This window comes from Hyaena hyaena, unplaced genomic scaffold (assembly GCF_003009895.1).
Source record: "Hyaena hyaena isolate Hyena2069 unplaced genomic scaffold, ASM300989v1 scaffold_130, whole genome shotgun sequence".
NCBI lineage: Eukaryota > Metazoa > Chordata > Mammalia > Carnivora > Hyaenidae > Hyaena > Hyaena hyaena.
This window is the reverse complement of record NW_024080762.1, coordinates 652,454-679,320: the sequence shown is the minus strand read 5'-3', so window position 1 is coordinate 679,320 and position 26,867 is coordinate 652,454. Positions and strand designations below refer to the sequence as shown.

The following is a 26,867-nucleotide window of genomic DNA, read 5'->3' as shown; positions in this document are numbered from 1 at the left end:
GAGAAGAGACAATAGATGCTAACTAACACTGAGATGGCAGGCTTTAGAATTATCTGTTACCAGTCACCATAAAAATGCTTCTGTAAGCAATTACAAACACATTTGACACAAATGAAAAAATAGAGTATCTCCAGAAAGGGGCACATGGGTGGCTCAGGTGGTTAGATATCTGACTCTTGATACTGGCTCAGGTCATGATCTTGTGGTGGTGAACTCGAGCCCTGAGTTGAGCTCTGTGCTCAGAGTGGAGCCTGCTTGGGATTCTCTCTCCTTCTCTCTGCCCATCCCCCACTCGCACACTTTCTTTCTCTCCAAAGGGAAAAAAAAAAGAGTATCTCAACAAATACAGAGAAAAGTCTCCTCAAATAAATAGTTTTAAGGAACCTAGTGGAAAATTTTGAACCGAGACATAAAAAAGAAAAAAAAAATTAAAAACTCAGTGGATTGTTTCAGCTGCAGACTGGATGGGACAGAGGAAAGACTCCTTGAACTACAAAAAAAGAAGATTCGGTGATCAGTATTTAGTATTAGGGCTGAAACAGGGGATGCTACTACAGATCCTGCAGACATCAAAATGATAATAAGGGAACACTACAGGTAACTATACACATGTAAATTGGACAACTTATACAAAATAAACTGTTTGCTCAAAAATGCAGCCTACCACATCTAGCCCAATGTGAAATAGATAATTTGAATAGGTCTTTGTTAAAGAGATTGACTTTGTAATTTTATTTTATTTTTTATTCTTTTTAACATTTATTTATCATTGAGAGAGAGAGAGAGATTGAGAGAGAGAAACAGAGCATGATCATAGGAGGGGCAGAGAGAGCGGGAGACACAACTCCGAAGCAGGCTCCAGGCTCTGAGCTGTCAGCATAGAGCCCGACATGGGGCTTGAACTCACAAACAGTGAGAACATGACCGGAGCCGAAGTCGGGCACTCAACCGACTGAGCCACCCAGGCACCCCTTGACTTTGTAATTTTAAAACTCCCAAAAAAGAGGGGCACCTGGGTGGCTCAGTCAGTTAAATATCTGACTCTTGATTTTGGCTCAGGTCATGATCTCACAGTTCATGAGTTCAAGCCTCGTGTCAGGCTTTGTGCTTTCTCGGCATGGAGGCTGCTTGGAATTCACTCTCCAGCTCTCTCAGTCCCTAGACACCCATGGTCTCTCTCTCAAAATAAACAAATTAGAAGAAAAGGTTCCCAAAAAAGAAGCCTCCAGGCCCGCATAGCTTCACGGAGAATTCTAATGTTTAAAGAAGAATTAACATCAGTTCTACACAGTCCAGAAAATAGAAGAGGAAGAATTAGGGGTACCTGGGTGGCTTAATTGGTTAAGCTTCTAACGCTTGGTTTCAGCCTAGGTCATGATCTCATGGTTGAGATTGAGTCCTGCATCACACTATGTGCTGACAGCCTAAAGCCTACTTGGGATTCTCTCTCCCTCTCTGTCTCTCCCCTGCTCACACACGTGTTCTCATTCTCTCCCTCTTTTTCTCAAAATAAACACTTAAAAAAGAGAGAAGGAATTAAAGCTAGTATCACTCTGATGCCAGACCAGATGAAGGTAGTACAAAAAAGAAAACTGTAGCCCCGTATACCCCATGAATATAAACATAAAAATTCTTATTTTGTTATTTTTTCTTCTTCCAAATTTTTATTTGCATTCTGGTTAGTTGACATACAGTGCAGATTGGTTTCAGGAGTAGAATGCAGTGATTTATCATTTACATATAATAACCTAGTGCTCATCATAACAAGTGCCCTCCTTATTACCCATCACCCGTCTTGCCCATCCCCCACCCATCTCCCTCAGTTTGCTGTCTTTCTGAGTCTTTTATAGTTTGTTTACCTTTCTCTCCACCCAAGTGTTCATTGATAAATGAATAGATAAAGAAGATGTGGTATATGTATACACACACACACACACACACAGGAATATTATTTAGTCATAGAATGAAATCTTGAATTTGCAATGACATGGATGGAGCTAGAGAGTATAATGCTAACGGAAATAAGTCAGAGAAAGACAAATACTGGATGATCTCATGTGTAATTTAAGAAACAAAACAAATGAGCAAATGTTAAAAAAAAAAAAGACAAACCAAGAAACAGGCCCTTAACTATAGAGAACAAGATAATGGTTAGGTTACTGCATGGGAAGTAGAGGGGGGATGGGTGAAATAGGTGATGAGGATTAAAGAGCACACTTACCATGATGGGAGGAAAATTAAAAAAAGAATCTAGATTATAAAACAGAAATTAGGCACCAGGAAACAAGAGTGGGTAAACAGACCCAGGCAGCAGAGGAAAAAGCCAAGCCAGGGTAAGCCAGGTATGTTTTGAGAAGGGCAGTTCAAAGTCATTGAAAAAAAGAGCTAACCTGTACTGCTCCTAATTTCTCTTCTTCAAGACTGCCCTAAGCTTCAATGCCTTCAATGCCAAGGCTCACTGAAGAAGAATTAAGACAACTTTAGTCCTTGAGAACAGGAAGAGAAATGGAGAACATTCCTGGCCACTAGGAGGAAACTGGATGGCCATCCTTCAGGAATGGAGGAAAATTGCCCAAGATGATCCGGGCTCTTTATAATGAACAAATGCGCAGAGATAAGTTTATACAAAGGAGTTTACACTTTTGGAACTCTTGTTTATGTAGTGATTCTAAGCATATAAATGTATATCTTTCCATTTAAAAGTGTTTGTTGAAAAAAATCAATTGTATTTCTGTATATTAGCAATGAATGTGTGAACACTGAAGTTACCGATATAATAGCATTTACAGTCACTCACAAAAAATTGAAATACTTAGGTATGATTCAACAGTACTTGTTAGATTTGTATATGAAAAACTATGAAATGCTAATGAAAGATATCAAAGATCTAAATAAATAGATCTACGGTGTCTATGGATTGGAAGACTCAGTACTAAAGATGTCAGTTCTTTTCAAGTTGACACACAAGTTAACTCAATATCTGTCAAAATCCCAGCAAGATCCTTTGTAGATACAGACAAGATTATTCTAAAATTTATATGGAAAAGCAGAGGAACTGGAATAATTAACAGGGCTTTGTGTGTGTGTGTGTGTGTGTGTGTGTGTGTGTGTGTGTGTGTGTAAGTGAGAGGAATCAGTCTACCTGATTTCAGGACTTATTGTACAACTACAGTGATCAGGATTGTATGGTGTTGTGGGAGGATAGTCACTATATCATTGGGACAGAATAGAGAATCCAAATGTAAACCCAAACAAAAATGCTCAACTAATTTTTGACAAAGATATAAAAGCAGATCAATGGAGGAAAAATAGCCCTTTCGACAACTGCTGCAAGAGCAGTTGGTCGCCCATCCCTAGATAATCAAATTGAACCTCAACCTATGTCTCGCACCTCATAAGGAAAATTAACTCATGGACCCAAGTGTGAAATGCAAAATGAAAGTTGAGAAAAGAAATCTAGGAGAAAACCAGGAGCTAGGGCTAGGCAAAGAGTTACCAGATTTAACAGCAAAGCGTGCTTTTTTGAAAATTGGATTTCACCAAAATTAAAAACTTTTGCTCTGTGAAGAGGATGAAAGGATAAGCTACAGAGTAGAAGAAAATACTTGCAAACCACATCTTCAACAAAACACTAGTATCTAAAATGTATAAAGATCTTTCAAACTCAGCAGTACCAAGCATATTATCCAATTAGAAATTGGCAAAACAAATAAACGTTTCACTGGAGAATATATACCGCTGGCAGATAAACCCAAGAGAAGTTGTTTAACATCATTAGCCATTAGAGAGGTGCAAGTTAAAATCACAGTAAGATATTGCTGCGTATCTATCAGAATAGCTAAACTTTTAAAAAAGTGACAGCATCAAATGATGTCAAGGATTTGAAAGAATGGAATCGCTCTGACAGTGCTGATAGGAATGTCAAAATGGTATAGTCACTCTGAAAAACAGGCAGTTTCTTTAAAAGCTTAACATGTTGCAACTGTGGTATGACCTAACATTTACACTCTTGGGCATTTATCACATAGAAATGAACTTAATGTTCACACAGAAGTCTGTATGTGTATACTTACAGCAGCTTTATTCATAATAGCCCCAAACTAGAAACAACCCAGATTGAGCATCAATCCTTGATTGAGCAAATGGTTAAACAAATTGTGGTATATCCCTACTGTGGAATTACCGCTGAGCAATAAAAGGAATGAACCAGTGATACGTGCAACAACGTGGATAAATGGATGAATCTCTGGAGAATTATGCTGAGTGAGAAAAGCCAATCCCCAAAGGTCATTTACTGTATGATACTGTTTATATAACATTCTTCTTGAAATGACAAAGTTACTGAAGTGGAGAACAGACTAGTGGTTGCCAGGGGTTAATGAAGACAGGAGAGTAGGAGGGAAGAGAGTGCGGCTGTAAATGGCCGTGTGAAGGGTCCTTGGTGGTTGTGGAAGTGTCACGACCCCAACTGTGATGTTGTATTCTACAAGGTTAGCATTGGGAGAAACTGGGGAAAGAGTACACGGGATCTTTGATCTCTCTGTATTTCTTAGAACTGAAGTTACCTCATAATAAAAAGTTGAACGGAAAAAAAATAGAAGAGAATACATTTTGTGCCAGAAAGTATGTAAGACTTAGCTTTCACCTACTGTTCTTTTTCTGCTGTTTTAAGGGAAGAGACATCTAAGAAGTCCTTTTGTGCTCTAGATCTTACTACTTTCCATTTTTCTCCAGCACTTTCATGAATCCTCTTTTCAAAAATTTCCCTCTCCATTGGCTCCTTTTCTTTTGCCTATAAAAAGGCTTAGCTCTCTCTCTCTCACTCAAATAACAACACACCAAACAAAAAAACGAATTGAACAAGCAAATTTCCTTTTGTTTTCTCCTTCACACACCCTACCCTGTCCTTAAGAGTCTTCCTTGACACGTGTCTCTTCCTCAGCTTCTCTCTCTAATCCGTGTATGAGAGCTTTTGCGGTACCTCCTAACTGTCTCTGGAAGCCGTCTATGTTGCTGTCACCTGATTCCATGCTACTGTCAACTGTCAACTCAGTTACTTCAATAGTCTCCTGTTCTTCCCATACTTACTCTGGCCTCTTTCCAGATACATCTTCACACTCTGGCAGAGTGACCTTTTCAAAGCTTGGATCTCATAACATCATTGTCAACCCCCTACCCACTTTTTAAAATATTTAATGGATTTTCATTGTTTTTAGTTTAAGGACTCAAATTATTAAAATGACTTTCAAAACCTTGTGTGGTCTGGCTCCTTTCTCCTCTTTCTCTCTTTTCCCCCCCCCCCTCTCTTAAACCAGACCACACTGGTTATTTTTAGATCCCCAAATACACTGTAGTCCTTTCTGCCACTGTTCCTTTGCATACACTAGTCCTAGCTTCTGAAATCTTTTTCTCCTTTTCATTATTGGTTAGCTCCTCCTCATTCTTCAGATTTCAGTCCAAGGGTTACTTTGGTCAGAATATTTCTTTATTTCTAATTTCCTGGTAGGTTCTTCTGGTATGCCATTTTGTAAGAATTACCATCTTTTGTGTGTGTCTTTCCCACTGAGTTGCATGGGAGCACTGTTTTTTTTTTTTTTGCTCACTGCTACACCCCAGCTACTACCTGACACGCTGGGGCACACCAACAAATCTTTGCTAAATGAGTGGAAAAATCCCTCTCCTTACCTTCTCCTGCATCATTTCTAAGAGTGGTCAGTACTTTTTGCTTTCTCTTTACCTCTGTTGCTGTTGCCCATAGTTCATCTTTTTCTTTTTAATTCTGTACCATTATAATGATTTTACAACCAAACTTTCTGATTCTAGTTTTTTCCCCTTCCTCTTCTTCCCCTTCCCCTTCCTAAATTATGTGATTTATCCACTTAAAAGCCTTTTCCTTGGCCAAAAAAAAAAGTCTCCTTAGCACACTAAGCTTTTCTTAGACTGACCCAGACTACTCAGGGATACACACACATACTCCCTTTGTCCAGCAACACTCCATCTAACTTGGGTTCAGTGACCAGACATAAACTTCTCACATATTGTTCCTTGTGCTTGTATCTTTGAATTTTGGCGTTCTAAAGACTTGACTGACCTTTTACTATAAGCCAGTATATCAGCAGGTGAACAAGTTAAATGAATTCTGCCAAGCCAATGGACATTCTTCCTCCCAAGCTTCTCTTAAGGGAGTAAAATCATTTCCATTCAGAAAGACTGACATCTGTAGTGACACTCAGTTATGGCAAATATGAGGCAAGGCAAGTAACAGGAGTAGTCTTTAGTATAACTATTAGATATAAATTACTGTCAGTTCAGAAGTGCCATACCAACTAGTATTTCAAGTTATGTTCCCCTCAGCTGGGTATCATATGTATATTGCTGAATTTCCACTCATGAACATTGTTTTCCATTTCTTAAGATGAGTAGTGATTTTGTCTAACGGTGAAATAGAGGATTTTAAGTTTTGTAAATTTTTCCTATTTTTTGAGGCATGGAAACCCTGTCTTACCTCTCTATCTTATCCTAGTAGTCAGTGCTCTGCTCCATGATACGTTGTATTGCTTCTCTGCCTCATCACAGTAAATTGGGAGGTGAGGGCATAGTAGAGATGTTTCAGATTGGAAGGCCACTTGATAAAGTTTCGTCGTGACCTTGCTGGGTATTTCTTAGAGAAGTCACCAAACCTTATTCTGGTTTTCCTTGTTCTTTGTTCAGAAACTTAATCTTGTTTATCAGATTCAGGAAGACTAATTACTCAGGCTAACAGTGTATTGACATTTAAGCCAGAAGAGCAGTTTATTTAGGTTGAGAATTATAATTGTGGCACAGACATCTATGAGAAGCCTTCAGCTAACATCATCCTCAACGGGGAAAAACTGAAAGCTTTCCCCCTGAGATCAGGAACACGACAGGGATGTCCACTCTCACCACTGTTGTTTAACATAGTGCTGGAAGTCCTAGCATCAGCCATCAGACAACAAAAGGAAATCAAAGGCATCAGAATTGGCAAAGAGGAAGTCAAACTTTCACTCTTCGCAGATGACATGATACTCTACATAGAAAACCCGACAGACTCCACCAGAAGCCTACTAGAACTGATCCAAGAATTCAGCCAAGTTGCAGGGTACAAAATCAACGTACAGAAATCGGTTGCATTTTTATACACCAATAATGAAGCAACAGAAAGAGAAATCAAGAAACTGATCCCATTCACAATTGCACAAAAAACCATAAAATACCTCGGAATAAACCTAACCAAGGATACAAGAGATCTGTATGATGAAAACTATAGAAAACTTATGAAGGAAATTGAAGAAGACACAAAGAAATGGAAAAACATTCCATGCTCATGGATAGGAAGAATAAATATAGTTAAGATGTCATTACTACCTAAAGCACTCTACACATTCAATGCAATTCCAATCAAAATTGCACCAGCATACTTCTCAAAACTAGAACAAACTATCCAAAAATTTGTATGGAACCACAAAAGACCCCGAATAGCCAAAGTAATACTGAAAAATAAAACCAAAACGGGAGGTATCACCATCCCAGACTTCAGCCTCTACTACAAAGCTGTCATCCTCAAGACAGTATGGTATTGGCACAAAAACAGACACATAGACCAATGGAACAGAATTGAGAACTCAGAAGTGGACCCAAAAGTATACAGCCAACTGATCTTTGACAAAGCAGGAAAGAATATCCAATGGAAAAAAGACAGCCTTTTTAACAGATGGTGTTGGGAGAACTGGACAGCAACATGCAGAAGAATGAAACTAGATCATTTTCTCACACCATGCACAAAAATCAACTCAAAATGGATAAAGGACCTGAACGTGAGACAGGAAACTATCAACACCCTAGAGGAGAAAGCAGGAAACAACCTCCTTGACCTCCACCGCAGCAACTTCTTACTTGACACATCCCCAAAAGCAAGGGAATCAAGAGCAAAAATAAACTGTTGGGACCTCATCAAGATTAAAAGCTTCTGCACAGCCAAGGAAACAACCCAGAAAATTAATAGGCAACCAACGGAATGGGAAAAGATAGTTGCAAATGACATATCAGATAAAGGGTTAATATCCAGAATCTATAAGGAACTCACCAAACTACACGCCCGAAAAACAAACAACCCAGTGAAGAAATGGGCAGAAGACATGAACAGACACTTCTCCAAAGAGGACATCCAGATGGCCAACAGACACATGAAACGATGCTCAGCATCCCTCCTCATCAGGGAAATACAAATCAAAACCACACTGAGATACCACCTCACGCCAGTCAGAGTGGCTAAAATGAGCAAATCAGAGAACTCTAGATGCTGGCGAGGATGTGGAGAAACGGGCACCCTCCTACACTGTTGGTGGGAATGTAAACTGGTACAGCCCCTCTGGAAAACAGTGTGGAGGTTCCTCAGGAAACTAACAATAGAACTCCCTTATGACCCAGCAATAGCACTGCTAGGAATTTACCCAAGGGATACAGAAATGCTGAGGCATAGGAGCACATGTACCCCAATGTTCATAGCAGCACTCTCCACAATAGCCAAAACATGGAAAGAGCCTAAGTGTCCATCAACAGATGAATGGATCAAGAAGATGTGGTTTATCTATACCATGGAATACTACATGGCAATGAGAAAGAATGAAATCTGGCCATGTGTAGCAACATGGATGGACCTTGAGGGTGTTATGCTGAGTGAAATAAGTCAGGCAGAGAAGGACAAATATCGTATGTTTGCACGTATAGGAGGATTAGGAGGAACTTGACGGAGGACCAAGGGGGAGAAGAAGGGCGGAAATGGTGGGGGAAAGGGAGAGAGGCAAACCATGAGAGACTCTTGAATGCTGACAAAAACTGAGGACTGATGGATGTGGGGGGGGAGGGGGGGATGGGCATAGAGGAGGACACTTATGGGGATGAGCACTGAGTGTTATGTGGAAACTAATTTGACAATAAACTATTTGTAAAAAAAAAAATAATTGTGGCACAGAATAGTCATTTTCTCTATTTTTTGCACAGCAGGAATTTTATATGAGAAGCCAAATTATAATCAGAACATTTTTCATTGAACATAGATACAGATAGGAAATGTGACAGTATTAAAATTTGAGAGAAAGAAATCTGTGTATGAAAACCAGGTTAGACATAGAACTTCAAAATAAAAATAAAGTTATAACTCTACAAACTCTCTAAATCAACTAAACTTCACTTTATAAAAATTTGATGAGAATATTGATTTGTGATTGCTTCCTCGATGTTCTAGGATCACTTTACTTTTTCTTTAAATATTCTCTTTAAAAAATTTAAATCACTCTGTAGATTTGGGTTATAGTGGGGCATCCTTGTTACTAATGGCTGATTCTCGCCCGGCAGCCACACCCAGAGAGCTGCCCCCTGGCAGCCGTGTACTCTCCCTTCCCTGCCCTTTTCCTCCCCTTCTGAGCCAGGCCACCATAGGAAACTTTCAGTAGGCCCTGTGGGCCCATGACTTTGTTTCTGATCTGACATTTTACCCTCTCCATTCGTCCTCTCACTATGGCATACTGTAATGGAGTGGCTCTCAGATTGATTCCAGACTTCATAATTACCTAATTTGCAGGAAAATTGGGCAGAGTTAGGAGGCAGGGATGGACTATGAGGAGTGGAATTGGTTACAAAAGTGGTCTGCTTTTGAGAGTGATTAGAAGTGGTGGAGATAATTCACTGTAACATTTCAGTTTGTGTTTGTGATATTTATGCATATAAAATATGAGCAAAGCAAATTGGACTAAATTATATTCTGCTGATTTTATGTTAGTCCTTCTGTAGCCGTATAAATAATAATGCTGTTCAAGTGTTTTGTCTGCTTTATGTGGAGAGTTTCTCAGTTATTTTCCTAACTCTGAAATGTATCCATATTTTTTATACAGCTCTGAAAAATTGGCATTGCTGGCAGGTGGTAGTCTGGAGATCAGTGATATCACTGAGGATGACGCGGGGACTTACTTTTGTATAGCTGATAATGGAAATGAGACAATTGAAGCTCAAGCAGAGCTTACAGTACAAGGTATGTAACTATTTCCTGTACGAATAAATTCTGTTTATGGGTTTGTTAATTATTTAACATTAAAGTGAAAGGCAGTACAGGAAAAATCGTTAAAACCCTGAGCTTTAAGATAGATTCTTTAGGTTCATACTATAGGAAATTAACCTCTCTGGCCCTCATTTACCTCATCTGTAAAATGGAGATAATAAGAGTTCTTACCTCATTGAAGTTTTTCTAAGGATTAGAAGAGTTAATATTTGTAAACCTCCTAGAATATGTGACCAGAATATGGTAAGAACTCAGTTATTGGTATTATCTGTAGTGGTGGTGGTGGTGGTAGAGTGGGGAGTGCTGTGTTCTGGGGCATCTGGAAGGTTCAGTTCACTCTTCTTGTCTCAGGATGCTTTCTCACAGAGACTTCTTGTACTCTGACCTAGAGCCACTTATCTCCTAAGTATTGTTCCCTCCTTTCAGGAGAATAGATCACCCAGGACGGAATGCATTGTGACTCTCAATGTAACAGGGTCATCTCTCTGATGATGATGTATTTCTTTCTGTTCAACTAATGTTGGCCATTACAGCATCTCCTCTTACAAGTTCTCTGATTGAGAAGTCAGAGAAAATGAACATGGCATGTACATATAATCTCTTCTTTATCCTGTCTCCCTTGCTCTTCCTCCATATTGCAGTGTACCCTCAGAGGAGTATTTGCTCTCTCTCCTATGATTTATCTATACCTTCATTTATCTTTGTTTCAAAAAATTTTTTAATGACTTTTCTATTACTTTCAGGAAAATTCACCATTGCTTGGGTATGTAGAAGTATATATGGGCTCATGATATTCATTATTAGCTTGTCTCAAATTGTATTATATTTGATAAAATACTTACTGACCTGTGATTTGGGGTTGTTTCATATTTTTATGAAAGTTTCTTAGTACACTGTTGGGTTTTAGAGTAGGAATTATGATAGCCACGTTTATACTCCCAGTAGTCACGAGAGGACTCAAATTTGTTTTCTTTTCTTCTGTTTTGCTTTATTTATGTATATATAAATAGGGCTCAAACTCATGACCCTAAGATCAAGAGTCACATGCTCTTCTGACTGAGCCAGCCAGGCACCCCTCAAGTTTGTTTTTGATAGGAATTGGAGAATAGATTGCTTGGGATCTTATGCTGGCAAAGGCACAGAATGTTTATGTTTTCTATTGCTTTTTGTGGGTTGATTCATAATCTCTGAAAATCAAAAGAACAAACCTTAGACTATAATTATTACAGTTAATTACATAACTGTTGCCTCTGGTGAGCTCAGCTGTTGTTCTTGGCTATGACAATGTGTAGAATGACCAAGTTATTTCTTTACCTCCATGTGGGTGGGATTGTACAAGTAAAATATTAGTGAACTCCATCTTATTTGGCCCCTGTGTCTCCCTTAGTAGATGCTTTCTCTTTTTCTTTCTACCATTAGTCAGATTCTAACACTCTCTTCCATTTCCTACTGGCGCCTCAGTTTCCTCCACTGTGAAATAACTTGTTAACCTCACATGCAAGGCATAGTGCTCACCATACAAGTCAGTTGCATTTGTCCATGTGGTTATTTTCTCCTTTTTCACTTTTTTCATTGCCTGGAATCGAGTTAAGACTCTTCTTATTAACTTAATTAACTACATTTTTATAGATATAATGCATACATCTTACAGTTTGTACCAAATTCCACCTTATTATCTGTGCCTATAGAAAGTACCCTTTAAATGAGTACATTCTAGAAAACTGAGAAAAGAATAAGAGCGAGGAAGCCTAGGTGTTAAAAATGATCACAGACCTTCTCTAATCAAAATAGGGAGTGGGGGAGAGGGGAAGGGGTGTGATGGGCATGGAGGAGGGCACTTGTTGGGATGAGCATTGGGTGTTATATGGAAACCATCTTGACAATAAACAATTAAAAAAAAAAGAAAAGAAAAAGAAATAGAAAAAAAAATAGCATGGTATTGGCCCAAGAGAAGTTAACCAAAAGGAATAAAATCTGGCTGTTACAAGTAATTATGGAACTTAAAAATATCAAAGTGGGAATTCAGTTCAGAGGAGAAAATGTTTATTTACTGAAGGGTGTTGGTACAATAAATTTTCAAGTAGGAGAATATAAAATTGGATCTGTGCTTCAAACCAAAGGTCAAAATGTGAAAAAGTGAAGACTGTATGGGTTAATGTTTGTATTATCTCTGCTGGAAAAGACAATCGCAGGAAAAACAGAAAAGAGGACGTTAAGCAAAAACTCACAAATTTTGACAGCATATACATTTTTCAAAAATTTATATAGAAGAGCCCCTGTAAATAAAGGCTAAATGCAAATGGTAAACTGGGAGAAAATAGTGTAACACATAACAGGATCAGAATCCTGAAAATGCAGACTTTCAGGAAATGATTTTAATTTTTTTTAATGTTTAAATGTTTATTCATTTTTGAGAGAGAGCACATGAGCAGGGGAAGGGAAGAGAGAGAGGGACACAGAGAATTCCAAGCAGGTTCCACACTGTCAGCACAGAGTCCGGTGTGGGGCTTGAACCCATGACCATGACATCATGACTTGAGTCAAAGTCAAGAGTTGGTTGCTTAACTGACTGAGCCACCCAGGCACCCCTGGAAAATGATTTTAAAAAAAAAAAGAAAGAACCTAGGGAAAATTGATAAAGAATATGAACAGACAGTTTACAAAGAGTTTATTAGCTATTTGAATTTCTTTATCAGCAGGTAGTCAACTATACTAGTAGTGAGGAAATAAAAATTTAAAAGATACCATTTTCCCCAATGACTGTATTGGCAGAAATTGAAAAAATTTTGACATCCAGAGGATATGATGTGTTCAGTATTGAAAATTATTATTGATAACATCTCAGCAGTACAGAATAGAGCAAAAGCATTTACCTCCTTGGTACTAGATATTGTATTCCTTAATGAATTCGCTTTTTGATATCCTTGTTATAGAGAACAACCAAATTCATGTATTAACCAGGTCTTATCAATTGTTCAACTCTTTCTCTTCCTCCCCAACCTCACTTGGAGAGGATGTATAAGGTTCATTTTTTGCCTACTGTTGATAAAACATCCTATATATATGCTAACTTCTCTAGTTCTATCATAGTTTCAGATCATCTTGAGGGCTAACAGTTGTGCATGTGTATTTGAGAGTGCCTGCCATGGTCTTCGATCTGTAGTAGTGAACTGGGGAATTGTGGTGCAAGACACTTATAGGTCAGAAATGTTGGTGAGCAGAAGAACTGTAGAGGGTTGTTTTTGTTTATTGTGTTTTTGTTTTTAATTTACCCAAAAGTTCTTACATAATGCTTTATAAGTCCATGGTTGATGAATAGTTAGAAAAAAAATAAATAAAATGTGTTTTCAGAGGTATGTTTTTCATGCATGTCCATGAAAGAATTAGTTACTCTTGAACTTAGATGCCCCAGAATAAATTTTATGGGAATATGATACTGTCCTAATAAATTTTAACTTTTTGTTCATCTGCTTGCACACTGTTTCTGAACTGGATTAGGAGTGGTTGAAATTGAACAAAAGTTCTACACCATTGATAAAGAAAATAGTTTCTTGGCTGGTTTCTATTTCATAGTCCCAGCTGTTGAGTCCTTTACACAAGATCAACTCTGAAGAAAGTAGAGGGAGGAGAGGAAGTGTGAGGAGACAAAGGTTGTCTTGAATCTGTATGTGTTTATGGGTGAGTGGGGTGTGGGGTGTGGGGGTGGTGGCTACAGCATGGGACTAAGGACTGTGTGAGGTAGCAGTGAGAAAATAGATTGGAAGGCTGTTTAAGTTCTATTGTTATTTCTCACTATTTCTTTCATGACAGGAATGAGCATCAGTGGCCAGACCTCCATGCTTATTCAAAAGATCATTAATATAAATGGGTATGGCCTCAATAACTGCCCTTACAGGATAACTACCTTTAATTCTCACCACTCCCGAACTCCCAGATTGATGGGTTCTCCTAGGAAGATAGCCTAGGAAGGCTATCTCTGCCCAGTGTTGTTTCTCCCTGAGAGTTTAAGTGTGAAACCCTGACCAGAGGAACTGTCTGTGGAATGCCCAGCAAATTGGAGTAAACAACAGTAGTTCTGAGGACCCTGGTCTCTGCCCTTGGGCTCATTCTCCCTTCTCCTTAACATCACCCGGTTGGGTACATTTGGGTCCAGTATATATGTTAATAGACAGAGTGACTGGTTCTCCAGAAAAACATTAGTTTGTAGCCAATATAGTAGTCATCTGAATAGTATAATTACTCTCAAAGAAAGACAATAAATGAATAACATATACCATTTAATGGAGAATTATTGGAAAAGATTGACCAAGAATTAAAAATAAACATAACAGGGGTGCCTGGGTGGCTCAGTTGGTTGAGTGTCTGACTCTTGATACTGGCTCAGGTTGCGATCTTGCAGTTGTGGGATCAAGCCCCACCTCAGGCTCTGTGCTGAGCATAGAGTCTGCTTGCGATTCTGTCTCTGCCTCTCTCTCTCTCTCTCTCTCTCTCTCTCTCTCTCAATAAACCTTTAAAAAATAAGCATGACAAATATATATCAGGAGATTAGAAAGATATTAGCAATACTATGCAAAAACAAGAAAACATAACAGTGTAAAACCACGTAGAATATTAGGTATGAAGAATGTAGAAATAAAGAATACAGTAGACTGGATGATAGTTGACAGTGTACAGCAAGGTGATGCTGAGAAACTCTGAGAATGCAGCATTAAGTCATAGAGTACATACAGAAGAAAAGCCAAGAAGTATGAAAGTTAGATATTGAAAAGTTTCTTTCCAAATAAATAGGAATCCTAGAAGAGAGAATGAAAAGGGAGGAGAAAATATTTGAAGAAATCATTAAGGTCAGTTTCTCAGAATTAAAGAAAAATGGAAGACCTTAGACTGAAAGAGATGAAAGACTTCTTTGTGTCAGTGGGAAGGAAAACCCACCCTTGGACCTATATACAGTGACAGATAAAACCAAAAACAAAGAATTCTAACCGTTTCCAGTGACAAACAGTTCCCACAAAGGAACAAGAATTGCATCTAGTGTTGATTTTGAGAAATCTATGGTTTTAAAGTATTAAAGGAAAAGAACGTTGAATCCACATGGAAGTATATCCATCAAAAATGTGACCTATAATAAAAATCCTCATCATATAAGACCTCAGAAGGTTTGCTACACAAAGATACACACTAAAAACTATAATGCATACTTAAATAAGAAACTTTTGGGAAATGCTACAAGAGATACAGCCCCCAAATTCTTTGGCAGTTCTCCTAATGAGTAGTGGCGTTTATATCCCTTGCCCTTGAATCTGAGTGGGCTTGGCGCTCTTTGCATAGAGTATGGCAGAAGTGGTATCATGTGACTTCTGAGGCTTATAATTGGACATGCAGATTCCTCCTGGTACTTTTGGAATTACTGCTCTCCGGTCACTTCTTGAGGTTTCCCTCTCAGAACTCTGCTGCTCTACTGTGGGAAGCCCAAGCCACAAGGAAAGGCTGAATTTGTAGGTGCTCTGGTAGACAGCTCCTGCTGAGCCTGCTTTCAGGTCATCTGTGTGAATGAAGACATGTGAATAAAGAAGACTTCAGTTGATTTCAGCCCCCAGCTTTTTACATCACCGTCACATATTCAGGTTTTCTTAGACTTAGAGGCTCAGAGATAAACTATTTCTGCTGTGTTGTCTGAATTCCTGACCCAGAGGATCTTTGAGCATAAGAAAATGGTGGTGTTTTTATGCTAAATTCCAAAACTAAGTTTTGGGCTGTGCAGCACCAGTAACTTGGGAAAGTTCGTTATTATTTTTTAAAAGGCTAGATTCAAAGAAGTATATCAGAGATAACCCAGAACTAAAAATTTTGACCAAACCAAGTGTGGTGGTAGAATAACATATACCATTTGATGGAGAATTATTGGAAAAGATTAACCAAGAATTGAAAATAAGCATGATAAATATATTTCAGAAGATTAGAGAAATATTAGCAATGTATTTGACATTGATAGGATACTGCCCAAAACAAATGAATAAACGTGTGTGTGTGTTTTGTTTTTCGAAGATTTTGTTTGTAAGCAATTTCTACACCCAATGTGGGGCTCGAACTCACAACCCTGAAGTCAAGAGTCATACATTCTACTGATTGGGCCAACCAGGTGCCCTTAAACTGTTGTTGTTTGTTTTAAATAAGTGCCTGTGAAATAGTTACTAAAATATGCTACATACTGACCATAGAACAAATTTTAACAAATTTTAGAGAATTGAAATTCTGTAGATTTGACTACTGTAGCATTAAATTTGGAGCTAATTCCAAAAAAGAGTAACTTTAAAAAATGGTAACTTGAAGATTTGCTAGTGTTTGAGCCTTATGTGAATCACTTTGAAATAATCCATGAGTCAGAAAAGAAATGATGATGAAAATAGAAAATAATTTGAACTAATGGAGATATGACCTATCAGAACTTAGGGGATGCTTACAAGAAATTTATAACCTTAAGTTACAGGTATTAGAAGGGAAGAAAGACTGAAAAATCAGTGACTTAAATATCCATCTCAAAAAGCAAAAAAAAAAAAAAAGCAACTTACCCAAAGGAAATAGGAAGGAAGTAATGGCAAGAGCAAAATTAATAAAATAGGAAAAACCATTCAAAACAGAGAGTTTCAACAGTCAAAAGTTGGTTCCTTGAAACACCTGATAAGACTTAAATACAAGTCTTGACAAAGGTCTTTATTTAGACCAAGAATGTGCAGAACTACTGCTTACAGACCATATCTACCTGACTGCTTATTTTTGTATAGCCTGTGAGCTAAAAATAGTTTATACAGTTTTAAATGGTTGAAACAGAGTAGTATTTAGTGATATATGAAAATTTTATGCAACTCAATTTTATTGTCCATAAATAAAGTTTTATTGGTACACAGTTACATTATTTGAATATTGACTCTGGCTGCTTTTAATGGAGTTAAGTAGTTGTGACAGAGACCACATCACCCACAGATTCTGAAATACTGTCTGGTTCTTTTCAGAAAGAGTTTCAACTCTGTATAAACTCTTACTGATCAACAAGGTAAACAAAGACAGATAAACCAGTAAAAAATCAGCAAAAGACTTGAATGGCTACCTCACAGGTCTTCAGGTGGCTACTAAACATTTGCAAAAGTGGTTATCATCATTAGTTTTCTGAGCTAGGCAAATAAAAGCTACAGTGAGATACTACTGTACTCCAGAGTGGCTAAAATTAAAGAGACTAGCAATAGCAGGTGTTGGTAAGGATGAGGAACACTCTGATATACTGCTATTAGGACTTCATTTTAGAATACTGTTTGGCAGACTATACTGAAATTGCACACAGACATATCTTTTTTTTCTGAAAAATTTTAAATGTCTTATTTTTCTGAGAGAGAGAGAGAGAGAGAGAGAGACAGCGTTAGCAGGGGAGGGTCAGAGAGAGAGGGAGATACAGAATCTGAAACAGACTCCAGGCTCTGAGCAAGCTGTCAGCACAGAGCCTGATACAGGGCTCGAACCCACAAACCGTGAGATCATGACCTGAGCAGAAGTTGGACGCTTAACCAACTGAGCCATCCAGGCGCCCCGCACACAAACTTATTTTATGATATGATGGTAGTATTCCTAGGTGTATACTTAAAGTAAATGTAAAAGTATATGCATCAAAAAACACACAATACTTTTCTCATCAGCTTTATTCACAGTAAATCAAAATGGGAAACAGTTCCAACATCTATCAACAGTAGAAAAGATAAGTAGTGTTTTTAATCTGACGGTGGCATATTGTCATTGACAGTCCATTGCTGCATTCAATAACATGGATAAATCTCACAAATACTACTGAAAGAGAGAAGCAAGGCACAAAAGAATACATACTGTATGATTCCATTATTATGAAGTTCAAAAATAGACAAAACTAAACTATGGTTTGAGAAATCAGGATAGTGATTACTTTTGGCCAAGGACAGGGTAGTGACTGACTATCGCACTGCAGGACCACTGGTATTCTGTTTCTTAATCTGGATGGTAATTAAAATAATTGAACCTGTACTGTTAATGAGTGTCACATGAGGTCTTCTCTTTTTTATTGTCTACACATAAGAAGTCATTATGTACAGAAAAAGTTTGGAAAATTTTATTTTGAACTTTGTCCCATAACTGAAAGTATTTTCTTTTTCAAATGAGGTACCAGTTTCTGAGAAATAGTTGGAAATTATATACATAAATATTTATATAGTTATTTCTATGTATATATGGTCATACCTGTCTGACTTCTGTTGTTTTTTAAAAAGTTATAACCACAGGAAATGCCATAGTGAGTGTTAATGCAGAAAAAGGTTGTAAGTTCATTCTTCATCTGTTAAATGTTTCACATGTATTTTTTTTATCATTAACTCTTGGGATTTCTACACATGCTATGACGTGAGTTAGCCCATCGTGTATTTCCTGTCATCTCAGATTGCGGATAACACCCATTGGTCATGAGTTGGTTTTTTTTTTTTTTTTTAAGAGGAATTTTTCCTTTTCTCTTACAACATTCCTAACAGTCTGTGATACACATCTCTACTCCCTCCCTCATGCACAAAAGAAAATTTTCCATTTGTATTCTTGTGAGATAAATTGATAAATTCTAAGTTGGCCTCCTTGATTTTGTCAATACTCATAATAAATGTGTCACTGAAGTTTTAAATTCTACCATTTTTCTCTGAAGTTAGAGCCTAATGTCATTCTACATTTACCCTCTACTCTATCTGCTCTCTATCCACATCAAGACATTGATCTCCCCTTTTCTGCCAGTCTTCTGCTTGATTTCATTTCCCTCTCATGAGTTACAGTATTCTGCTTTCATTTATTAGAACTCCTAGTTTTCTTGGCTTAGGATAACATAAAATCCTTGTGGCATATGTATAAAACATTACCAGACCTGGGGCACCTGGGTGACTCAGTCAGTTGAGTGTGCCACTCTTGATTTCAGCTCAGGTCATGATCCCAAGGTCATGGGATTCAGCTCCACATCAGACTCAGCACTGGGTGTGGAGCCTGCTTGGGATTCTTTCTCTTCCCCTCTCCCCAAGTCTGTCTGTCTTTCTGTCTGTCTGTCTCTCTCTCTCTCTCTGTCTGTCTAAAAAAGAAGGGAAAAAAACCATAACCAGACCCTTCATATAAAGTCAACTTTTTTTTTAATGTTTATTTATATTTGAGAGAGAGAGAGCACACACAAGCATGCGAGGGGCAGAGAGAGATGGAGACAGAATCCACAGCAGGCTCCAGGCTCTGAGCTGTCAGCAAAGACCCCAATGCAGGGCCTGAACTAACGAGCCCATGAGATCATGACCTGAGCCGAAGTCAGATGCTTAACTAACTGAGCCACCCAGGCGCCCCTAAAGTCAATGTTTTCATTGTTAACTGAGAGGCACCAACTGAGAGTAGTTAAGAGCAGTCTTCAGGCCCAGCATGCTTGGGTTCTAGTCTCATTTCTGTCACTCACAGAAATGAGAACGTAAGTATTCTGTAAGTGACAGAAATGAGAACATGGGCAAGTTATGTAACCTACCTTTGTCTTAGTTTCTTTTATCAGTTCAGTAAGTTGTTATAAGGATTAATTAAATAAACTCCTGGCATTCTTCCACCTGAACCTGGGATGGAACTAGAAGTCATCTTTACCAAACTGCATGTAGTTTCCTGAACATACTACGATATTTGATAATTCTTTTCCCCTGTATCCTCACACTCTCAGCTAAAATTTTCTGATCGTCCTTCAAGATTAGTTCTAACCTCAAACCTGCTATCTTTTCACAATCATCCTCTTACCCTCAGGTAATTATGAGGTCTCTCGCAATAGTTCTCTTTTTACCAGTGTTTCTTATTGATTTGTTTGTATGCCTTTTCCCATTGCTGTTAGACTGGGGTCCTTATCAAACAGGGACTGGTCTTAATGATTTATCATAATGGATCATTAGTAAATAATTATTTTGTGAATGAATGAAACTTTGTGTTGAAATTGTGAAATGTGACAACTAGGATGAGTTCATGTTTGTGGTTACTTTATTACTCCTGTTTTCCTTTGCACCTTGTTTTTCATAGACTTGGGGTATAAAAGAAATTATGATTAAAAAGTCTAATAGGGACACCTGGGTGGCCTCATCAGTTGAGGATCTCACTCTTGATCTCTGCTCAGGTTGTAATCTCACAGTCATGAGATTGAGCCCCACCTCCAGCTCAGCGCTGACAGCATGGAGCCTGTGTAGAAATCTTTCTCTCCCTCTCCCTCTGCCCTGCTCACATGCTCTCATGCTTGTTCTCTCTCTCTCTCTCTCTCTGTCTCTGTCTCTCAAAATAAATGAATAAACTTAAAAAGTCTTCTAAAAGCTTATCCTGGAGGAAGATGAATCATTACCCTAATTTATATAATTGAGGTCCTAATTGCCACATTCATATATATATATATATATATATATATGTTTATAAACAGTGCTTTTTCATCTGTATTGCCATTCTTGACCTTTTGATGCCTTCCATAAGCCAACATAAACCTTGAAAGTACTAAAGCCAGTAAAGATGAGCTTTCTTCCAAATGGCTGCTTAGAAACACTTATATTCCTGGGTGGCTCAGTTGGTTAAGTGTCTAACTTTTGATTTTGGCTCAAGTCATGATCTCATGGTTTCATGGGTTTGAGCCCCACATCAGGCTCCTCACTATGATGTGGAGCGTGCTTGGGATTCTCTCTCTCTCTCCCTCTCTCTCTCTCTCTCTGTCTCTCTCCTTCTCTCCCTCTCTCCGTCTTTCCCTGCCCCTCCTCTGCGTATTTGCACAATCTCTCACTCATTCTCTTAAAATAAATAAATTTTAAGGAAAAAAAAACCTTATATTCTTTATTTGCTGTCATAATTCAAGACTGTGCATTGAATCCCATCATCTTTACTTCCAACCCCATGAGACGCTCCACTACTTTGTCTTGATAACACTGTATTATCCCGCTTCTCCTTTTGTCTGTCCATTTCTCTCCTTTTCTGAGCATCTTTTCTTCACTTCAGTGTGCTCATTAAAATATTAGTGTTCCACAAAGTTTTGTCTTCAAACTATGCCTCTTAATACTCATGGTTTCTGGGTATAACTTACAAGACAGCAACTTCCAAGTTCCTATAGCAGACCCCTTGCTGAGCTTCAGACCTTTCCAGTTAGGGTCCTTCAGACTCCACATGTCCAAAGTTGAACTTAACTTTCTTCCTTCAAAATCTTTCTCTGATTTTCTATATATTAGTGGTGTCACTGCCCACCTCCTCACTTGTGCTAGAAACATGGGTATCATTTTTGATCATTTCGGTCTTTTTTATTTCTTCCTACATCTAATTCATTCGGTTCTCCTTCTCTTTGTCTTGACTCACCTAGTGCCAATTTAGTTCATCTCTTTCCTAGTCTATCTTAGTATTCTAACTGGTCTTTCTTGTCCTAACCTGGTTTTTTTTCAAATCAGTTTTATCAGAATGGCAGAAATGACCAGAATCCTTCCATTAAAATCTTGGAAAAATAACTGCCACAGATAAAAGTGGAACTTATAAACTAATAAGAACCAAAAGAACGCCTCTGTTGAAAAACAGGGGAAAGAGAAGATAGTCTGTTTTAAAAAACGAGATGAAAATGGAAAGTTTACCTGAAAAAGTTCAACTTCACAAATAGTAGAAGAAATGCAGAAGTATCTGTTCCTTAGCCCATAGTGCCATGTAGGTGCTGCCAAAGCAAGCACCTTTTTTTTCTTTTGGAGAGAGAGAGAGAACACAAGTCAGGGAAAAGGGCAGAGGGGGGTGAGAGAATCCTAAGGAGGCTCCATGCTGAGCATGGGGCTTGATCCCACGACCGTGGAATCATGACTTGAGCCCAAAATCAAGAGTCAGATGCTCAACCAACTGAGCCACCCAGGCTCCCTTGTAGAGGTTGTTGTTTTTTTTTTTTTTCAATGTTTATTTATTTTTGAGATAGCATGAGCTGAGGAGGGGCAGAGAGAGAGGGATACACAGAATCTGAAGCAGGCTTTAGGCTCTGAGCTGTCAGCACAGAACCTGACGTGGGGGCTCAAACTCACAAACCACAAGATTGTGACCTGAGCCGAATTCTAGGCGCCGCTAATATTGCCATTGCGTCTCACAGTGCTTTAATTTCAAGGGTAACAGCTAGCTTCTTAGAAGACCCATGTGTTTCTTTTGTTTGTGTTGTTCCTTCTGCCTAATGTTTTCTTCTTTCTACCCTCTTGCCTGGCTTTTCTAAGAAATCTCTGAAACTCTTGCTCCTGTTTACTCCCCATGTTTGCATGGTCCCATTTTCTCCCCACCTTCTTCCATTACGTACTCTTTGATATTGCAAATATGCTTTGCATATATCTTTCTCACTTTACTTGTCCACATTTAAGTTTTATATTTTCAGTTTGTATATCTTTCTTTCCTACCAGCTCCTTGGGGACAGGTCTGCATCATTTTCAACTTTTTGATCCATAGCACCTCATATAGTGTCTGACATTACATTTTTTAAAATGTTCATTTATGTATTTTATGACAGAGAGAGAGTTTGTGAGCAGGGGAAAGGGGCAGAGGGGAGAGAGAGAATTCCAAGCAGGCTCTGCACTGCCAGCATGGAGCCTGATGTGGGGCCCAATCTAATGAACTGTGAGATCATGACTTGAGGCAGTCATGAGACAGCCTCCCAACCACCTGGGTTACCCAGGCTCTCCTGACAGTACATTTTTTACAACAAATGGGTAAGATAGTTGGACATTTTTATAATATACTATCTGTATCCAGAATTTTTTAAAATTTCACTTTATAGATGCTTCATTTTTTAAGACATTGCTATAAGTCAGAAATTGGGGCGCCTGGGTGGCTTAGTCGGTTAAGCATCCGACTTTCACTTAGGTCATGATCTCGCGGTTGGTGGGTTCAAGCCCCGCGTCGGGCTCTGTGCTGACTGCCAGCTCAGAGCCTGGAGCCTGTTTCAGTCTGTGACTCCCTCTCTCTCTCTGCTCATGCTGTCTCTCTCTCTCCTAGAAATAAATAAATAAATAAATAAATAAATAAATAAATAAATAAATAAATAAATAAAAAAGAAAAAGAAATTGTTTTACATTTGTTTTATAATCTTTATTGGGACCTGAATCACTTTGAATCGTTGTGCAGTTCTTACATTTTTATCATACCAGCGGTCATGTTAGCTTTCAGGTAAATCTCTTATTTTACAAGCTTGAAATAATTTTCTAATAGTTGTACAGATTTATTCTGAAGTACAACAGCTTCATTTCTATGGGAACTAACCACCTTCAGGAGATAGCCTGCAGGTATTTTAGAAAAGATGAGGAATATCCACATGAAATAAAAAGAAATATGATGTAAGGTTAGAAGCTAGATTTATGTTGAATACAGATGCATGTTTCAGACATGAAAATGCTACAAAATAGAAGAGCCATTCATATGCCCAAAGATCCTGCCTGTTTACTGTTTGTGCATTAGTCAAAGTGCAACATGAGAAGAATTCAACTCTATTGTACTTTTATGTCACCAAATGACCCTAATTAGGAGGAGGCTTTTGGGACAAATAAGCAGGAATCATGGTATAGAAATACATCCCTGGTTTCTGTAAGACCACTGAGAGATCAGGGACACCTGGGTGGCTCAGTAGGTTAAGCATCTGACTTCGGCTCCAATCATGATCTTGCAGTTTGTAAGTTTGAGCCCTCTATCTGGCTCTGCACTGGTGGTGTGGAGCCTGCTTGGGATTCTCTCTCACCCTCTCTCTCTCTCTCTGCCCCTTCCCCACTTGCACTCTCTCTTTCTCTCAAAATAAATAAACTTAAAAAAAAAAAAAAAAAAGACCACTTAAAAAATCAACATTACCTCATAGAAGGAATATGGTATGATGAAAAGAGCTGTGTTTGGAGGCATGTCCCTGTTTCCCAGTCTCTGGCCATGTAACCTTGGTGAATTCATCAGTTTACTTGAGCCCCATTTTTCTTATTTGTAAAATGGAGATGAGAGTGCCTTCTTTTTGGTGATGAAGAAGATGCCTAGTACAGTGCCTGGTGCTTTGTGGGTGTTTAGTAAATTGCCTCCGCTAATGGCCCTGGGGTTCAAAGACTCTTTCCTTTCTGTCTTAATCCTCTTTACTTGATTCTTCCTTTGATTTCTTTTTTGTCTATTTATCTAGATTATACTTCCTCCTTAGATTATTCAAATGGACATCTCAGATGACTTTCTGTTTTGGTTTTGTCCCCATTCCACAACCATCAGATATACCCTTGGCTCCGTTTTGTTATCCGTGAACCAGGCCAGTCGCACTCCACTCTTAGGCCCAGTTTTACTCATAGGCTCTCCTGCTTATCTGCCCTGGCAGATTGGACAAAATCTTAGTACACTTTTTAAAGTATTTGTTTAAAGAACATACAAATTGCAGTATTTGGGCAAAGTCACGCCTTTTCCAGTTTAGTCACCAGGGAGAAGTTTTGGCTGCCATCCTTGGCATTACTCTACTTCCTAGTAAAGTTGTCGGTCTTGAGCTCAGAATTTCAAGTTTAGCTTACTCTGGGTCTATTATTCATTAATTTTGGTATCTTTTCTTGAATCTGTTATACATTCAGTCTTTTTGAGTGAATGTGTTCCACATAATATTTACTATCTTACTAGCTATACTTCTTTTACTTCAAGGGGTGCTATTGAATTTACCAGATTTGGTAAAGAGATCCATGCCAAGAAGAATTTTAGTAATTTTAGTCATATTGACAGTAAGCCTCTCATATTAAGCACATTGAATCTCTTAAACTTCTCATTTTCTTAATTTTAGTTGTTTTTCTCTTTCTTTGTTAAAGAAGTGATAGCCGGAATTAGGAACTGCAGGAAAAGTGGAACAACTTTATGAATTAAAAAATGCCGCCTTCTACGAAAAATTGAACTCAGAAGCTCCTGAATGGGTGATAGAAAGATATCTCCCAGTGAGAAGAATATGTGGGATTGGTTTCTTCGTCACTGCAGATTTCTTCCCTTTTATCCACTCCCACCCTTTCCCATTAAGTGTTTATTGCTGACACTTTCAGGTGAACCCAGTTTATGCACAGGAAAGGAATCTTGCCCCAACCAGAATATCTTATCAGTACAGCACAGTTACCCTCAATGTATATGAAAGCTAACTACCCTGCATGGATCTAAATTCTGAGAATAACTGACAGAAAGCTTAAACGAAATTAAATCTGACCTGCTTTTTTCCCCAATCCCCATTGTTAATGATAATGAACACTTTATTGGTCTTTCTGTCCAGAGAAATTTCTGAAGGTGAGATCATGTCAGTGCTTTTCAAACTTTTTGGAGGTAGGAGGAGGGAGGGAATTCAAGAAAAATTTATTTTGTAGGCAAGAAACTTAATATAGATAAACATGGAACTTCTCTAATGGAAGCTGAGTAGGATGGAGATAATCTCCACCCTGCATCGCCTGCATGATGGGCCCTGAGGGCATTTTGCTAAGTGAAATAAGTCAGAGAAAGACAAATACATATGATCTCACTGATACGTGGAATCTAAAAACAAAAACATAAAAACCGTCAACAACAGAAAAACCTGAATTCATAGATACAGAGAATATCTAGATGGGTGGTTGTCAGAGGTGGGGTATGTGAGTTTGTGAAATTGGTGAAGGTTGTTGGTACTTGTTTATGTGAGGCTTCTTTCACAAAGCATAACATTTTAAATTCATCCACATTGTTGCATATAATAGGAGTCTGTGTCTTTTTGTTGATAAGGAGTATTCCTGTTATGGCTGATCTTTCCCCAAAGTGGTTGTCCCAGTTTCTGTTTCTGCCAATAGTGTATATGAGTTCTCTTTGCTCTGCATCCTGGACAGCATTGAGGGTTGTCAGTCTTTTTGTTGTTGTTGTTGTTGTTTTAACGTTTATTATTTTTGAGTGAGAGACAAAAGACAGGAAGCAAGCAGGAGAGGGACAGAGAGAGAGGTAGACACAGAATCGGAAGCAGGCTCCAGGCTATGAGTTGTCAGCATTGAGCCCAACGAGGGCTCGAACTCACAACCTGTGAGATTGTGAACTGAGCTGAAGTTGGCCGCTTAACTGACTGAGCCACCCAGGTGCCTCTCCCCCTTTTAAAAACAATTTTTTTTAGAAGGTTGTCCATCTTTCTAATTGTATTCATCCTGGTGGGTGTGAAATGGTATCTCTCTCGCTTTAATTTGCACTTCCCTGATGATTAATGATGTTGAATATTTTACCATCTGCTTTTTGGTCATTTTTGTATCTTCCTTTGTGAAATTTCTAAGTTTTTAGAGCGTTGATTTTGTATGTAGACGATGCATCTGTTTGTCAGTTGTATTAGAGAATTCTTTATTGTGTTAAGGAAAAGTCTATTTATTGGTACTTGAAAGATGTGAGAAGTAGAAAAGTTAAAATATTTTTTTTAATTTTTTCTTAAATTTTTTTTAATGTTTTTTGATTTTTGATAGAGATAGCAGAGTGTGAGCAGTAGAGCAGCAGAGAGAGAGAGGGAGACAACAGGATCCCAAGCAGGCTCCAGGCTCTGAGCTGTCAGCACAGAGCCCCATGCCAGGCTCAAACCTGTGAACTGGAAGATCATCACCTGAACTTAAGTCAGACACTTAACTGACTGAGCCACCCAGGCACCCCCTAAAATATTTAATAATAATAACATCAAGCCTTTGCTTCTAACAAACTCCTAAATGATGCCAATGCTATTGTTCCCTGTACTTTTAGACTAGGAAGACTATAATGTATACTTTAACTAGACATGCCATAGTTT

General features: G+C 38.4%; 1 protein-coding gene across 3 annotated transcripts in view; it reads left to right on the top strand.

Annotated features, from left to right (window-relative positions):
• NEO1 (neogenin 1) overlaps nucleotides 1–26,867 on the top strand; it is a 242,688-nt gene that overhangs the window by 90,071 nt on the left and 125,750 nt on the right. For all 3 annotated transcript variants that reach the window (XM_039237865.1, XM_039237864.1, XM_039237863.1), the window contains exon 5: nucleotides 9,912–10,048. In XM_039237865.1, coding sequence (XP_039093796.1) covers nucleotides 9,912–10,048 — 137 coding nt within the window. The remainder of the gene's footprint in view (nucleotides 1–9,911; nucleotides 10,049–26,867) is intronic.